Source organism: Mobula hypostoma, chromosome 18, assembly GCF_963921235.1.
Source record: "Mobula hypostoma chromosome 18, sMobHyp1.1, whole genome shotgun sequence".
NCBI lineage: Eukaryota > Metazoa > Chordata > Chondrichthyes > Myliobatiformes > Myliobatidae > Mobula > Mobula hypostoma.
In genome coordinates, this window is record NC_086114.1 from 37,058,524 (window position 1) to 37,076,291 (window position 17,768).

Genomic DNA, 17,768 nt, shown 5'->3' on the forward strand with positions numbered 1-17,768 from the left:
GTGCATAGTTCCCTGAAGGTGGAATCTCATGTGGATAGGGTGGTAAAGAAAGCTTTTGGTATGCTGGCCTTTATAGATCAGAGCATTGAGTATAGGAGTTGGGATGTAATGTTGAAATTGTACAAGGCATTGGTAAGGCCAAATTTGGAGTATTGCGTACAGTTCTGGTCATCGAATTATAGAAAAGATGTCAACAAAACAGAGAGAGTACAGGGTACAGAGAAGATTTACTAGAATGTTACCTGGGTTTCATCACCTAAGTTACAGAGTTGAACAAGTTGGGTCTTTATTCTTTGGCACGTAGAAGGTTGGGGGGGACTTGATAGAGGTATTTAAAATTATGAGGGGGATAGATAGAGTTGACGTGGATAGGCTTTTTCCATTGAGACTGGGGGAGATTCAAACAAGAGGACATGAGTTGAGAGTTAAACGGCAAAAGTTTAGGGGTAACATGAGGGGGAACTTCTTTACTCAGAGAGTGGTAGCTGTGTGGAACGAACTTCCAGCAGAAGTGGTTGAGGTAGGTTCAATGTTGTCAGTTAAAGTTAAATTGGATAGCTATATGGACAGGAAAGGAATGGAGGGTTATGGGCTGAGTGCAGGTCAGTGGGACTAGGTGAGAGTAAGAGTTCGGCACGGACTAGAAGGGCCGAGATGGTCTGTTTCCGTGCTGTAATTGTTATATGGTTATATGTGTGCATTCCACCTTAGGAATCGAGAAGCAGCTCAGAAACTCAAGGTCTTCTGGTGCAGGACTGCTTCCCCTCCACCTCCCCATCTCTGAAACACACACACATCCGGAGCACTGCTGAAGAGCATAGTGTTACGTTGTGGAAGCTGTAACCCAACATGCAACAGTATTTCAGTAATTATACCATCCAGTGGCTTGCAACCAATGTGCTGTGTGATCACTGCTGTGTTGCTTCCTCCACAGCCACACAACTCCTACTGGAGACAAGACTCCTAACCAGTTCATGGATTTGAGCGTTCTGCTGCTGGGCCAGCAGTCGCTCTCACAGAAACTGTTCTGCACCCTCCCTCAGCTCCAGTTATACTCCAGTCTGCTAGACTGTTGCAATACAGGCCAACACTGGATAACAGCCGGGTTCCATTTTTACCCTCTCCCATAAGTCAATTTTGTCTGTAAGTCAGAAAATACACAGAAATCACTCAATGTCTAACCATACTTCCTCAGTGTTGTAATGAATGGCATCAAAAGCATATAAGGCTAAAATTGAACAATTACTAAATTTGGAGAGAAATAGAAAACTAGTCCTGCTGTTTATAGGAAAGAATGCTTGAACGACTTTTGAATTGAATAAAATGATGGGGCCTCATTCATATGTTGGGGTGTGGATGCCCATAGGTTGGGCATTTCTAACCATGAGGAACGGCCTGAAATTGAAAATAAAAGGTGACACAGCTTGGTGGGCTGAACCTGTCCAGAGAGAGGTGGTGAGAGCTTCATTTGAGAATTGGTCCAAAGGGCCAGTTTCCATGATGTATCACCCCAAGACTCTGTGTCACAGGCAGGCAAGAATCAGGGAATATTAGTAGCCATGAACTACAGAAACATGGATAGTTCTGATCATCCTGAATTAAACAGCAGCTCTTTCGAAGTTCTCTGCTCTCCGCGCAATAGTGTCTATACCAAGGGGTCAGCTACCTGTTGTGTACAAGTACGGGAGCAGTGAGATTTCAGTGTGATTGGATAAGGACTTTCCTTCTCTGTAAATGATTCTCTCCACATCACCATCAATCCTTAACCCTTACCTACACGAGGGGCAAACATGGATCCAATGAACTAAGTGTAATGAGCTTAAAGAGAATCATGTCCCTGACAATGAAAACCCAACTCTTCCTGTGAACCAGATTTCTGTTTTCAAACAACTGACCTCAATTGTTACACCACCACAGTGCTCTCAACAGGTTTCCTTCAAGACCGGACATACCCAAACCAAAAGTCATGGATGAAGTAGGGATTTGTAGTCTGCTGAGAGCTAGATCTGTGGCATTCAAAACCAGTGATCCAGAAGTCCAGGCACAAACTACAGGAGAATGAAGAAACAATTCTGATTGAGGTTAGAGACAGACTCAGATGCACGTTGGCTCTGGGAGGGTTTGCAGGCCATTACTTCCTACAAGGTGAAACTTAACATCATAAGTGGCTTTGAGGCTTCACTCCCAGATGAGCTCAATGCCTTTTGTACACACTTTGAAAAGGAGAGTAAAACTACATCTGTGCAAATCCCTGCAGTTGCTGGTGATCTTGTGATCTCTGTTTCAGAGACCAATGTCAGAACATCATTCAGGAGGGTTAAGGCACAATTAACAAGCTCCAAAACCCTGGCCGCTGTACCTTCTTCTGCAACTGGATCCTTGACATCCTCATCAGACCACAGTCTGCGTGGACTGGAAATAACATCCCACCTCACCAACAATCAACACTTGTGTCTTAAGGATGCATGCTTAGCCCACTGCTCTACTCTCCCTGCACCCATGACTGTATGTCTAAGCACAGCTCACATGCCATCTGTAAATTTGCTGATGACACAAGTACTATTGGCAGAATTTCAGATGGTGACAAGGAGGCATACAGGCACAAGGCAGATCAGCTGGTTGAGAATGGTATTGCAGCAAAAACCTTGTACTCAGCATCAGTAAGACTGAAGAATTGATTGTGGATTTCAGAAAGGGGAAGCCAAGGGAACACACACCAGTCCTCATCGAGGGATCTGAAATGGAAAGGTGAGCAGATTCAAGTTCCTGGGTGTCAAAATCTCTGAAGATCTACCCTGGTTCCAACATATTGAGGCAATTAAAGAGGAGGCACAACAGCGGCTATACTGCATTTCATCAGGAGTTTGAGGGACTTGGTATGTCACCACAGACTCTCACAAATTTCCGCAGACGTACCGTGGAGAGCATTCTAACTAGGTGCACCAACGTCTGGTATGGAGGGTCCACTGCACAGGATCAGAAAAAGCTGCAAAAAGTTATAAACTCAGCCAGCTCCATGATGGGCACTAGCCTCCCAGCACTGAGGAAACCTTCAAAAGGTGGCGCCTAAAATAGATGGCATCCATTACTAAGGAGCTCATCACTTAGGACATGTCTTCTTCTCATGCTGCAATCAAGGAGGCACAGGAGCCTGAAGACACACACTCAAAATATAGGAACAGAACATATATATATTCTTATTGTAATTTATAGTTTTTTATTACATATTGCAATGTACTGCTGCCGCAAAACAACAGATTTCACAACATATGCCAGTGATGTTAAACCAGATTCTGATTAATAGACAAGTCTGTCCCTGGGGTGATGGCAGTAAAAGGCCACACCTCCACACAAGAGCTCATACCTGGATGGGTGTGATGAAACACACATCGCTGCTCAAACCTGCCGTAGCTCTCAGTGACCGCGTCCCCATCTCTCACTATCTTTCTGTTCGTGATGGTACATCAGTGCCAGACTCAGCAGCTGAACCCAAATCACTGGAGCACTGCAGGAGCAGCTCTGCCAATGGTACCTACCATGCCATCTAAACTCTGCCAATGCATTTATGCCAAGGGAGCTCTCAAACCTTTTCGCATCACCACCGATTCTAGACTTTCACTATTGGGAAAGCGCTCTGTTCTGTCCTTTCTGGGTCCAATCTAGGTGACCTCGCTTCGACAAGTCTGACACACATTTCCACAACTTTGTTTCTTTAACATCTTGGGCACTACGTAGAAAGGCAGACAGTGTCATCTACAAACCTGGATATGTGTCATCTTACCCCAGTTACACAGCAAGTGCTCCCACTTCATCACGAAGTGAGGCATCTGGATCAAGCATTGGAGTGTAAGCTCCACTCGTTGAACACAGAGCCACAATCCCACTGACTGCCACCTGTAAAATGCCAACTCCATGAGAAGCCAAGGCAAGCAGTTAGTTCTAATAAGGTGATTAAAAACTGTTCCGAGGTCACAAGGTTCATTCAACTCCACAAATACCAAACACACTGCAATGCCAGCTTTATTCCGGGAACCTAACTCTCGCATCAGATGTAAATCTGTAACTGTAAACTCTGCAGGTCCACCACTGAACTGTGTCTGAACCCACTGGACCAGGAGGCGACTTGCTCCATTGCCCAATCTACAACTTTGGAGCCCATGCAGCAATCTGAATTCCAGTGGGTGGCCCACACTCCTGGAAAACTGGACACTGGGCCATGGAAGTGATCTGCCATAGAGCTACGGAAGAGTAGATCAGCCAGCATCGAAATAAGTGGTGGAAAAACCCATGGGCCAAGTGTTCTCCTCATTTGTCAGAATTTACAAGAAGGAACTGGACAGATACATGGAAAAGTAATTTGCAATTTGACAGGGGAAGGGCAAGGATGGGATTGCTCTCCTGGAGCTAGCATTGATAGATTGAATGTACTTCTGTTCTATGACTCTCTGATTTCAACACTTCCTGTCCTCGAGCTCCTGCAAAACGAGGAGCATGTGTTGGACATTCCCAAGTTTCTGCAAAATCCCAAAGGTTGCACAGGACAGAGGAACCCGTAGTGCGAAGCCAAAACGCACAGGGAGCAGGTTGAAAGGCTTGGGTGAGGTGATCCTGCTTGGCAGTCAGTCACCAGCAGGGGGTTACAGGCTGATCACCAGGTTGTTCAACAAAAGGTTCCCTACAGAACATCAAAGTAAATTGGTCCGCTCAGCTATACAGTGAGGTTCCCATGGGGATGCTGTTGTAGTACGTACCCTTGCAGTATTCCTCCTGTAGAGGCCCTGCCCTTTTTGCCATCTTCCTGGCCTGCAGCCCTCCTCATTTTCTCAAGGGTCTCCTTAGAGTACAGACTGTTGTATTGCCTTTGTGGGCTGACTTTCGGCATTGTGCCATTTACATCTGATGCCTGTGAGTGGTGAGCCCCTCTTTGAGGTGAGAGGCCAGTAGCTGGTGAGGACATCGTGGTGGTCCCAGCAGGTGTCTGCCTGAAGGCTGCGGTCAGCGGTGAACTGCAGGACAAGCTGCTGTCCCTGGTGCTGGAACAGTGCCAGGACATCCCGTTAGCTGTGCGTGGGCTGCTAGCAGTCTGAGCTGTCAGACCAAGCCAGTGCTTGGGGGTTGACGTCTGCTTGCTGCTCAGGCGACCGGGGCTGGTTTCCAGGTCTGACTCCTGCAACAACACACAGCCAAGCACGGGACAGGGAGGCAAAAGACAACAATCACAGACTGCAGGCAACCACAAACCTGTTGGCATAAGTTAGCGAGCTTTCACCGAGGACTCAGGAGCACCCGGGACACAAGAAGGAAACAGCACTAAGCAATTTCCTCAGAGAATATGGAGATATCACAAAATGCAAAGGGACTTCAATGCACAATGCTGACATGACCAGAAGGCTTCTTTCCCCAAGATGCTGTATTACTGACCATATTGGTAAATATTTCCTATGAGTGTGCATCTACCCAGCCCTGCCTCCCTTTTCTGCTCAACAATCTTGACCCAATCTTGTCCCCGCTCCATTACCTTACTTCACCCGCACTAACCTGCACCCCAACCATTCCACAACCAACCTGGCCTTGTCTTTGCTGACTCAGCCGAAGCCAAATTCCAATGCAACACTGAATTTTTGTAAATGTCTCTGCTTCTCCAAACTGCCCACTTGTTTCCTCTTGGTAGACTTCATTGCCATTTCCCCTGAAGGAAAGAAAATCACCCTGGGTCTCACACCTCACTGCCACTCATCTGTTTCACAATTCCCAAATTTACATTCTTCTGTTGACAGCATAATAGAGCACTGGGCTTCAAGCACGATGACTACATCAGTTCAGCCAAAAGTAACCCCAGAGGTTCCAGAGATACACTCCCAAATTTAGTACAAACTGTTGTAAAGTTGAGTTCCACGATGGACAGATTGATCTCAGAATCAGCCCCAAAGATCAGAACCACTCCTCCAATTCTTCTTTGTATTCCTTCTAATGAAGATCTCATTAATATTCTCTAATCAGCAAGCAACTTCCTCAACCCCCAGTACACCTCCTTAGAGTGGATAACAAAATGTGCACATCCCAACACTCTGTTTTCTTCGATCGTTCTCAGTGGCAACTAATGCTTTTTTCAATACCTCTCCAGCAGAATCCCTTGAAATCCTGCTCTTAACTCAAGCTCACCCCCCTGCAACGTGCTCTTCACATTCCTGCTTTTTCTATGTACAGTCAAGGGGACACCATGCTGAATCCCTCTTCCATTTCTCCGTCCATCCCATGATTATTCCATCACTAACATCTCAGTACTTCTCTGATTCCAGTTCTGGTCCATTACATGGGATATAAGCATCATATATAACAGTGGTATTGAGGCACCATCTTGAACCAATGTAGTCTGTATGGTGAACCTATTCCAAAAGTGATGTGGAGAGAAGATCCAGGATTTTAACCCAAGAACTTCCATGAATGATGAAAGGTTGGAATATCGGGTTATCACCACCAAAATGCACAATTTAGATGCTAAGGGAGACCAGATGATTTTTGAAACATCTCATACAGAGAAGACAATCCTCAATGTCTACACTAATTAAAGCTCACCTCAGCACTTGGCGCAATGGACAGTGAAGCAACAAGAGACATTGAGTGCCAGTGACAACCTTGTTCTTTTTTCCCGTGATTTCCACAGCCATCTGATGGTGTAAGTAAAGAAGCTTCAGAAACTGTGGTGAATGGAATGCAACTGAGATCACAACTCCTTCCCCAGTTCCCTCTGGGAGGTGCTGACATTTGGAAAGGGCTAAAAGGTGGCCAGCATGATCAGTCACTCATGTTGCTGCCTTGGTAGGTTCAGTACTGGTGACTGAAGTTACTCACAAGTCTGTTGGTGTTGTGACCAGCAGCCTGGGCTGGCTACAGGCCCAAACTGACACCAGCACATCTGCAGTCTGTCACCGAAGTCAAGCCGCATGAAGTAAGTGAACGAGGAACGAGCTCTGCCGTGTCTGCACCAGGAACCTCCAGCAGCTTCAGTTATGCATCTTCCTCGTACCTTCACAGAATGAAGCAAGACAGCTGAGGATCCGAATGCTGGCTCAGACACTCACAGTGACAGGAGATGAGAGCGTCTGATGGAGATAGGTCCAGTGCCTTTTGTCTCTGCCACACATGCCAAGGGTGCAGTACCAGCCCGACACTGGATGGAATATTAGGGGATGAGCCCAGGGTTAAGATGTGCACTGTTTCTGAAAGGATTTCCTTCCAGGTGCCTGGCTCAGACCAAGGATGCCAAAAGGCAGATTTAGGAAACGCTGATGGGAAGTGAGTGACGTGGATTCTGTTGGTGGTGTGCCAGCAACACAGTCTGGGTGGGCCCACTAACCCACTGCCTGATGGAGTGGATGAGGTGCACTCAGCAGGTCGAAGCACTCACAGACTTACCTTTATCTATCCAGCCCCATAAGGAGAATTATCTTCCTTACCCCTACCTCTGTACTCAGTAGTTCTCCTCATTCAGTCCCTGCAACTTACTGTATCAGCACTGAGCAATGGAGGTTGTGTGTGTGTGTGTGTGTGTGTGCGTGCATGTGCGTGTGTGTGCGTGCGTGTGCATGCGTGCGTGTGTGCGTGCGTGTGCACGTGCGTTTGCATGTGTGCGTGTGTGTGTGCACGTGCGTGTGTGCACGTGCGTGTGTGCGTGTGCGTGCGTGTGTGCATGTAACTCCACTCACACATGCAAACTTTTGCACACGTTTATGTGTGTGCCAGTGTATGTATGTGTGCCTGTGTCACACAAATAAGCTGTGTGTAAAGATCTTGTTAAAATGAAAGGATTAAGGGCTTAGCCCAATCATCTGGTCAAAATTGACTTTCACCAATTGCACTTACTGGCCGCACCAGCAGCCTTTACATCAGAGCCACTCAGGCAAAAGAAGGACAGCAAATGGGATTAGTTACACATGAATAGGTAAGTTCTGCATTTGCTCAGTTCCCTGGGAACATCTACACATCAGAGAGGACAGACTAGCACCTGCCACTGGGGAAGGACTGTGGTGCTGGAGAAAATATCCATTCCCGACCTGCTGTAACAGCACAGCATCAGCCTCAGCTTTTCTACACTACCACACGAGTCATGTTTGCTTAAAAAACTGGGGAGGGTGCAGGATGATTTGCTGATCGTGGAGATGATATGATGGAAGTGTACAGGGTCCTGCCTCTTTTAATGCACAGGGTTGAACAAGTTTGACCTAGTCTTGCTCCACAGCAGAACCCAGCACCTTGGTTGGGGGCAACAGAGGAGAGCAGCAAGGCACAGCAAGGAAAAGTTCTACTGCAACAGATAAACAAAGAAAACATCTGCATTGTTACTTCAACAAGAAGGTACATCCAGAAGGGAGAGAAATGAAAAGCAAACTGGTTGCCGGCCTGACAGCTCTCTCTCTTCCTTCATGGGACAGGGTCAGCGGAGCTCTTGATGAGCTTTTTAAGCAGCGGCTTGGAAAGAGCCAAGTGTGTTGAGGGGGCTGCCAGCAGTCACCCCGAGGCAGTGCTGTGGGCTTATCAGAAACCACAGTGCAGGCTCACCATAGTCTCACATCACCACTGAGGCTTCTGAAGATGGTGCTGTCTCCTGGTTTGCATCTCTCCCAGGATCATCATCCTAGCTAGGAGAGGGATAACAGCAGGAAGATAGAGAGCGAGAGCGAGAGAAGAACAATGAGTCTGAGAGAGGACAGCAATGGATGGGCGAAGCAAAAAGAGGAAAGATAGGAGAAGTGGAAGTGTTAGTACAGCACAAGGGGGTAGGTTGAAGAAGGGTGAAGCAGAAGAGAACAAAGTAGATGGGGAGTGAGGGGGAGGCAGGGAGAGCCAAGAGACTTAAAAAAATAAATTGAACAGAATCAGTCAGGAGCAAATCTCATTCACTGTAAGATAATGGCCTGATCTGGAAACATGTTTTAATCTGCACACAGCTAGATCAATATTCTGGCGACAATGAGGCAGGTGCTTTATACAGAAGTGCGTGAAGAACAAGCAATTCACTGCACAGTAGGCCCTGGCGGCCCTTAGGAGAAGTCTCTGGTCTGATTTGGATTTGACCGTCTATACCAACACAGTGACACTCAGCCCTACTTTGAGACATTTAGCAGAAGATGTTTCCACAATGGATCACACTGTTTCTTCGGAAAACCTTGCTAACATCTGCATCTTTTGTAAAAGCACTACATTTTACCACAGGCTTGGGCAATACTTGTCAAAAAAATCTCAAGCCTTTAAGTTATAACTATTTCGACTTCAATTACCCTGATACTTCTCATACTAATTACTCCCGACACAGTCAGTGAATACAGTCACCAATTGACCAATTATGAAGGTTCTATGCCCTAGGAGAAGTGAGCCAGGGATAGTGAAATGGACATCAGGTACCATATCTTAACCTTAACACCCAGCGTGACTGGGCAAAGTTAGGACTGAGAAGTTGGAATACCCAATTTAGAAAATTGTTTAACTTTTAACCAAACCCCAATCATTAGATGCAGAGAGGGGTTTTCAACTCTGCCCCATTCAGTGCATAGTGGATTTTACATTATGAAGGTCCTGTGCTCATTGGCATGCAACACTAAGTTGAGAAGTCACTTTTCCATTTCTTAATGGGTTTAAAATAGGACAGTGTCATCATAAATATGTTTCCAGATGTCCAATATAGTTCGTGATCATCATCTGTGAGGCTTCCAGAACAGAACTGTTGGCTTTCCCCTTGTAACACGGTCCCTTTCATTGCTTTGGTGATTGACAGCAAAATGTTACAGCTGCCAGTACTCAGCCATACAGGTGCAACCTTGGCAGCTTGCTGTTATAGGGAGGTACATAAGATGCATGCAGCACTCTTCCAGCCACTGGGAACTGTTGCTTCACTGAAATGCGAATGGAAATAGAGTACTCCCAAGGACTGGTGGAGAGCACCATCTGCAGGAAGCATGTCCTTTGTGCTACTGACAGAAGGCTGCCCTGGTGCTCTCTGCAAGGAATGCTAAGTAAATGAAGCCAATGTAAGCCTGACTTCTCCAAAGTGTACACAATGCCACTGGGTTTTTGCAGCTGCTCCCGTCAGACTAAATCTTCTCGCCTTAAAAAGAGAGCCAAAGTAACACCCTGCAGTGAGCAGCAAATTTTGAGGAGTGGCAGAGATCAGCAGCAGTGTCCTAGAATGGTTTTGAGGCAGGGAGGCGAAGAGGGTGTATGACCTCCAAGTAACAGCAAAGTGCTGCACAGTTGAGGCATGTGTGAGGATGAACTCAAATAACAGCGCAATGAGGAACTCCTTGAAGACCAACTCATGTAACTGTTGCTTCTTTGAGAAGTCAAACTATGCGCTTGAGTCCCAATAAACCCTGAGAGGGCAAGGCTTTGGGCAATGAGTCTTGAATGCTACCTCCCACCAGGTCACAGTGGCAGTAAGTGTCATCCCTCACATCTTCATCTCACATGTAAACATTCATCTCTGACAGAAGTATTCAGGGTAGACCAATGCCCAATGGGCTTAAAGTGCAGGAAGATGGCTGAAGTTGCAAGGAAATCTCAGTCTTAAATGTAGAGCAAGCGGAAAGGCACCAGACCAACAGCTAAAGTGTTGCCCCTTTATGTAGCACAGTTTCAGGCCCACAAAGTTGTAAAAGTTGGATGCATTGTGAGTGACATGTAATTCCGGCTTTTCAGACCAGTGAAGATGAAAATCCTTCTGGAGACACAGAAAAGATGATATTGGCCTGACCTTGCCGGTTATGGGGTTCGCGGGTTAGTAGTACAGCAGGGTGGCCGAGATGAGTAACTGCATTTCTTGGGGTTAGGACCTGGACGGAAGTCCAAGTCCAAGAAAGTCAATATTAGCTGCTGAAAGTGGAAGATTTCCTCCCAGTCCCATCCCTACAGTGACAGTAAACACATATGGCCCAACCTGTAATTAGCTGAGCTACTGGAGTGGATCAGGAGTTTTACTGACTGCAGAAGTTACGCTAGCTGGACTTGGTGGGACCAGTCCTACCTTCTGATGAGGAATCACTGGCATTGCAGAATCCATTCTCAGAGTAGCAGTGGGAACTGGGCCTGGGCGCTTTGATCTGAAAGAACAAAATCAGTCTCCATTAGAACGTTGTATAAAACCATGCAGAAGCCCTTCTGTTCTAGTTGAAAGTAGCTTCCAATTCTCTCTGTCAATGGCCAGGCTCAAAGCATTGCTCCAAATCCTCCCTTGAAGCAGCCGGGAACATGAGCACCCACCGTAGTTGACAAGGTGAGATCCACTGCTCGTGACCTGACTCACAGTAGAACAGGGGCAACGCGAATCAGAAGCTGTGGATTCATCACATCATGCTCGAAAGTAGGGAACAACATGAGCCTTAGGTCGCTATTCCCACATGCCGAAAACAACTTCAGGTTTGCTTCTTCTCTTCTCCCTGTTCATCCTATCCCCCATCCCCCCCAACCAAGTGTATAACCCCCATTCCACACTCCAGAATATGGCCACATCCCCCTCCACCACCCAACCACCTGTACCTAATAAAGCGGCCACTGCACGTGTGTTTGTTGTCTTCTGTTGCTGTAGCCCACCCACTTCAAGGTTCAATGTGTTGTTTGTTCAGAGATGCTCTTCTGCACACCACTGTTGTAACACATGGTTATTTGGGTTACTGGTGCCTCCCCGTAGCTTAAACCAGTCTGGCCATTCCCCTCTGACCTCTCTCATTAACAAGGTGTTCTCACCCACTGAACTGCTGCTCACTGGATTTTTGTTTTGTTTTTTGCACCATTCTTTGTAAACTCTAGAGGCTGTTGTGCATGAAAATCCCAGGAGATCAGCAGTTTCTGAGGTACTCAGACCACCCCGTCTGGCACCAACAATCATTCCATGATCAAAGTCACTTAAATCACATTTCTTCCCCATTCTGATGTCTAACCTGAACAACCACTGGTTCTCTTGACCATATCTGTATGCTTTTATGCATTGAGTTGCTGCCACATGATTGGTTGATTTGATATTTGAATTTCATCTTTAAAATCTTTTTTATTAATTATTATTGATCAACAAAAATATATTAAAGTAATGAAGTCAACATGTCAATATGTACAATGAGGAATTAAATTACCAAATAACTAATTAACAAAGCTAAACAATATATCAATAATAATAAGAAAAAATAAAGTGTTAAGAATTTTTTTAAGGAAAAAAAGAACCCCTACTAACTAAAACAAAACCCCTGCTAACAAAAAACCCCCGAAGAAAACCCATTGGGAGCACAACGCCGGAGCTATACGCCACACAAGCTTCCATAAAAGAAAAACATCAATCTGTCAACTCAAATCCATTTAAACAAGAATCAGAAGGAAACCATCTTAATTAACTCAAATCAGATGATAGTAGCAGGCAAATGAACCCCAACCTTTTCTCAAAGTCAAATCGAGGATCAAAAGTTCGACTTCTGATTTTCTCCAAACTAGACATAACATCACATGAGAGAACCATTGGGAGCAGAGGCATCTTTCCATTTCAATAAAATAGCCCTTCTGACCAATAATGTAACAAATGCAATTACATGTTGGTCTGATATAGAAATACCATGAATATATTGAGGGATTATACCAAACAAAATTGTCAATTTATTAGGTTGTAAATTAATTTTTAAAGCTTTAGAAATCGTAGAAAAAATAGATTTCCAAAAATGTTTCAATACAGAACACGACCAGAACATATGTGTCAATGTAGCTGTCTCGGTTTTATATCTATCACACTGACTATCAACATTAGGAAATATTTTAGACAGTCTCTCCTTTGTCCTTTGATTGGTTGATTTGATATTTGAATTAATGAACAGGTGTACCAAATAAAGTGGCCACTGAGTGTATACTGAGATCTGTAGCTTGCATCCCCACTGAGAAAGATTTCGGCCCCTTCACTATCATCCTGGCTTCAACACATTTCCACTGTCATGTACCAGCTGCCCTTCTGTCAGCCCTCCCCAAACCCAACCCATCTAAAGCTGGCTTCTGCTGCCGTTTAGAAGCTCCCCCAGTGTTCAATTCCCTATTTACAAGCAGGTCATGCCCCACCTCTCAGCCTCCCTATCACCCCTTCATAAAGTGCACTTCAATTCAATTATCTTGCACCCTCCAACCTGTCCCCATTGAAAATCCTGTGGTCAAAGGGGAGAGCCTCACAAAACACAGGACAAACAACAGAAAAGGGAATGAGAGGTGGGGATTGGTGGAGAGGAAGGTCGATCAGTCTATTACCCTGTTCAATGAGTGGCTGGCCCCACACTGTAACCGTAGCCTGGTGACTGACTTTGATGATCTCATTCCATTTCCCGTTTAGCCCACTTGATCAGCCCATGAGTCTGCGATGACAGCACAAGAGCAGACATCAAAAGCCACGGGGATGTGGATGGGACACCTTGGCTCCACTGCAGATCAGATACAACAAATCCATTCCTAATCCTGTGGTTAAGCTGTCCCACCAGCTGCTTTGACCAGTCCTGAGAAGTCACACCCACAGTAGGATGGCCACTCAGGGAACAGAGTTTGGTCAAGGCAAGGGGTTTGTTTCTGACCAAGAATCTCAAAGTCTGAGACTGGGATCACAGAATTAACTCTTCACCTCTCTAGAACGGTACATTTTGACTCCAGATGAGATTCCCATTTGTTAGTATTGTTTGACATCGAACTGCATATAACCATGGCTTATAGAATGGAAAAGAGTGGACACTCTCCCAGAGAAGAAACCAGCATTGCAGGACAGCCAGTGAATACATCTGTTGCTAATACCATTCAGGTCTCCTCCCAAGTCTGGAGTTCACATTCCTTACAATAAAGTGTGCTTCTAGCTGGCAAAAGTACCAATATTTGCGCTGATTCAGAGGAGCATCGCTCTGCAAATCAGTTGACTCAATTGAACTCCGTGCCAGAACGCAGTCGAAGCTACCCAGCATCAAACGGAGGGTCAGTCTAGAGGCCAACAGTGAGTTTATTTAATATGAAGCAGTGACATAAGCAGACTCCAATGTGAAATAAATAACTACAATAATCAGAGTTCATCATCTTCCTCGGAATGTTAGAACAACAATCACGGCTCTGCTGTGTTTCAATTACAATAGCTTCAGGACTGCTGGCTGCTCTGCTGCAGGGTGCCGTACCCTGGAAGTGGAGCTGCTGCGACAACGGCCCTGGTGGGTGAAAAGCCTCGCGGCTGAACATCAGCTGCACCTTCAGGGACACGGTTGTGGCCAGAGAGAGTCAACCTCTGGGGCTGTACCGACAGGTAAAGGTGACAATCTGAGATATGGGAGCGGAGAGGAAGAGGAGAAATGGTCAAGATCCTCAGGAAATCTGAAGGTGGGGGGGGGGGTGTAAGCTAGTGGCTGGATGGTGGGGCATTGGGAAAAGTTTGGGTGGGTTGGGTCTGGACTGCTGGAGTGGTTGGGGGGGGGTGAGAGAAATGATCAGTGGTGAGGGTGAGGGTGCAGCAACAGCTGAGAGGAGAGCACAGAGCAAGCCCCCAGACCAACACAGGGGCATGGCCCCATGGTGAGGCCCCCAGACCAACACAGGGGCATGGCCCCATGGAGAGGCCCCCAGACCAGCACAGGGGCACGGCCCCATGGTGAGGCCCCCAGACCAGCACAGGGGCACGGCCCCATGGTGAGGCCCCCAGACCAGCACAGGGGCACGGCCCCATGGTGAGCCTCCAGACCAGCACAGGGGCACAGTCTCATGGTGAGGCCCCCAGACCAGCACAGGGGCACGGCCCCATGGTGAGGCCCCCAGACCAGCACAGGGGCACAGTCTCATGGTGAGGCCCCCAGACCAGCACATGGGCTCGGCCTCATGGTGAGGCCTCCACACCAGCACAGGGGCACGGCCCCATGAAGAGGCCCCAGACCAGCACATGGGCACAGCCCCATAGTGAGCCTCCAGACCAGCACAGGGGCACGGCCCCATGGTGAAGCCCCCAGACCAGCACATGGGCACGGCCCCATAGTGAGCCTCCAGACCAGCACAGGGGCACGGCCCCATAGTGAGGCCCCCAGACCAGCACAGGGGCACAGCCCCATGGTGAGGCCTCCAGACCAGCACAGGACCAAGGCCCCATGGTGAGGCCCCCAGACCAGCACAGGGGCACGGCCCCATGGTGAGGCCCCCAGACCAGCACATGGGCTCGGCCCCATGGTGAGGCCCCCAGACCAGCACAGGGGCACGGCCCCATGGTGAGGCCCCCAGACCAGCACAGGGGCACGGCCCCATGGTGAGGCCCCAGGCCTGTGCATTCCTGGGAAGTTCCATTTGCCCCAGGAATGATCCAACAGCAAACCATGTGCGACTGGTGGGATTTGAACTAAAGAACACAAAGCCTCTGACGAAGGTGTTCCATCATATAACTTGCTGATCACTTCCCTGTGCGTTCAGATTCCACATTTCAGTGGGATTCTGTCACACAATCCTAATGGATGGTTGGGTGCTGGGGTTTGGGGTTGCAAACGTGGATACAGGGGGCCCATTACATTTCCCGGGTGAAGAGATCCAGAAATGGTCGTCTCATTTTCCACTGTGTGGGGCTGGAATAAGCAGCAGTACCTGGCAGAATATGGAGACACTAGAGACTGCAGATACTGAAATCGGGAGCAACACTCAAAACACTGGAGGAACTTAGCGACTGAATTCAGATGAAGGGCCTTGACTGAAATGCTGACTGTCCATTTTCCTCCATAGATGCTGCCTGACCTGCTGAGTTCCTCCGGCACTTTGCTACACGTGATGGAAGTCAGCCACCAAAGAAATGGTCCATCACTTTGTTGTTCATTTCTCCGCTCCTCTCACTTCCCTTCACATCCAGCCATGCTACTGCCTGGAAACCTCGGTCCACATTGTAACTGCACGTCGTGTTTATATAGGACAGGAATCACTGTAACACAGGCAGAGTAAGGATGGTGGGCTTCCTTACATAATCACCTCGGCTATTTATATCTAAATCAATGATTGCCCAAGGCAACCCAATTATCAGATTTCCACATTTGCTGATGATGCAAAACTAGCTGGGATAGTGAGCAGGGTGCAGAACGTGAAGAGGCTTCATATGAATTCAGACAGTCCATCCCAGTGAGGCAACACCTCACCTATGAGTCTGTCAGTGTCATCTACTGTATCCGGTGCTCCCGGCGTGGCCTCCTCTACATCAGTGAGACCCGACGCAGATCGGAGCACTGCTTCCTTGAGGACTGTTGCTCTGCCTAATGCAAAAGACAGGATTTTCCAATGGCTACCCATTTCAATTTCCCATTCCAATTCTGACATTTTTTTAGTCCATGGCCTCCTCGACTACCAAGATGAGGCCAGACACAAGTTGGAAGAGCAACATCTCATATTTCATCTGGATAGCCTCCAACCTGTTGGCATGGACATTGATTACTCGAACTTCTGATAATTTCTCCTCCTCTCTCCTCTTTTTCCATTCACAAATCTGATTTTCCTCTCAGCCCTTCACCTTACTCTTCCTTCCCTTTCTTCCATGTTCCACTATCCTCTCCTATTAGCTTTCTGCTTCTTCAGCCCTTTACCTTTTCCACCTATCATCTCCCAGCTTCTTACTTCATCTTTCCTCCAACACCCACATACCACCCCACCCCTCCACCAGGTGTTTTCTATCACCTGCCAGCTTGTACTCCTTCCCCTCCCCCCACCATCTTATTCTGGCTTCTGCCCCCTTCCTTTCCAGTCCTGATGAAAGGTCTCGGCCCAAAGTGTCGACTATTTATTCACCTCCATAGGTGCTGCCTGACTTACTGAGTTACTCCGGCATTTTGCGTGTATTGCTCGGACTTCCAGCATCTGCAGAACCTCTTGAGTTATAAATTCAGACAAGTGACTGAACGTCCAAGGGCAGATGCAGAATAATAAGGAACAATGTCATTTTATCAACTCTGGTGTACAAAACACCAAATCAGAGTGTTTTTTAAAAGGGGGAGAGACCGGGTAAAACTGATGCTCATAGGGTCCTGAGTATTCGTGTACACAGTCACTGAAGGCCAACATGCAGGTGCAAGCAATCAATTAAGCGACAAATGCTTTCATTACAATGCTTTGCGTCTACAGTCAGGAATGTTTCACGGAAACATTCTGGGCATTAGTGAGATGACATCCGATGTACATGTACACTTAGGGGCTCTTTACACAAAGGGATACAGGACAGGTACAACCACAGCCCCGATGGTCTGAGAGGGGCTTGGCGCAGGTATAAGAGTTGTAAGAGAAGTAAAATTAAAAATTAACACAGGTTTCGGAAAACACTCCTGATTTAGTGATTTCATCGCTGATTCAGAATTGGATCTTCTCTCCAGTATCTCAATGTGAGTTGAGCTGATTCTACGCCGTGTCTGTGGCAGGGGGAGATACAATGCCACAAACCCTACTGTCACATCTTGGGCCACCTACTCTTCCTCAGACTCCATCGTGTCCCACTGCCTGTCCTCATGAGACTCCATCCCTGAAGCATATGGTTTAACTCTGGCCTTCCGTGAGTGCGGCCCAGCTCTTTTCGACATCTTCACCCCTTCCTGGCTTACCATCCCACCGCTGTCACCATCTGTCACACCTCGCTCTCAGGTGTGGGTTAGTGTGCCCGACTGGGGTCACCAGTTGGAAAAAAAATCAGATGGTAAGTCGCAACAGCACATTAGTGCAAGGGGTTTTATTTAGCACCAGGTGAAAAAAAGAGCAAAAGCTGCCCAAAAGTTGTGGAAAAAAAG

At 47.2% G+C, this 17,768-nt stretch overlaps 1 protein-coding gene across 1 annotated transcript in view; it reads right to left on the bottom strand.

Moving 5' to 3' along the window:
• The window catches only part of ldb3a (LIM domain binding 3a), a 179,264-nt gene that overhangs the window by 87,386 nt on the left and 74,110 nt on the right, over positions 1–17,768 (bottom strand). Inside the window, exons 4-6 of the mRNA XM_063070731.1 lie at positions 11,018–11,093; positions 4,752–5,167; positions 3,762–3,894 (exon numbers count right to left, since the gene is read on the bottom strand). Coding sequence (XP_062926801.1) covers positions 3,762–3,894; positions 4,752–5,167; positions 11,018–11,093 — 625 coding nt within the window. The remainder of the gene's footprint in view (positions 1–3,761; positions 3,895–4,751; positions 5,168–11,017; positions 11,094–17,768) is intronic.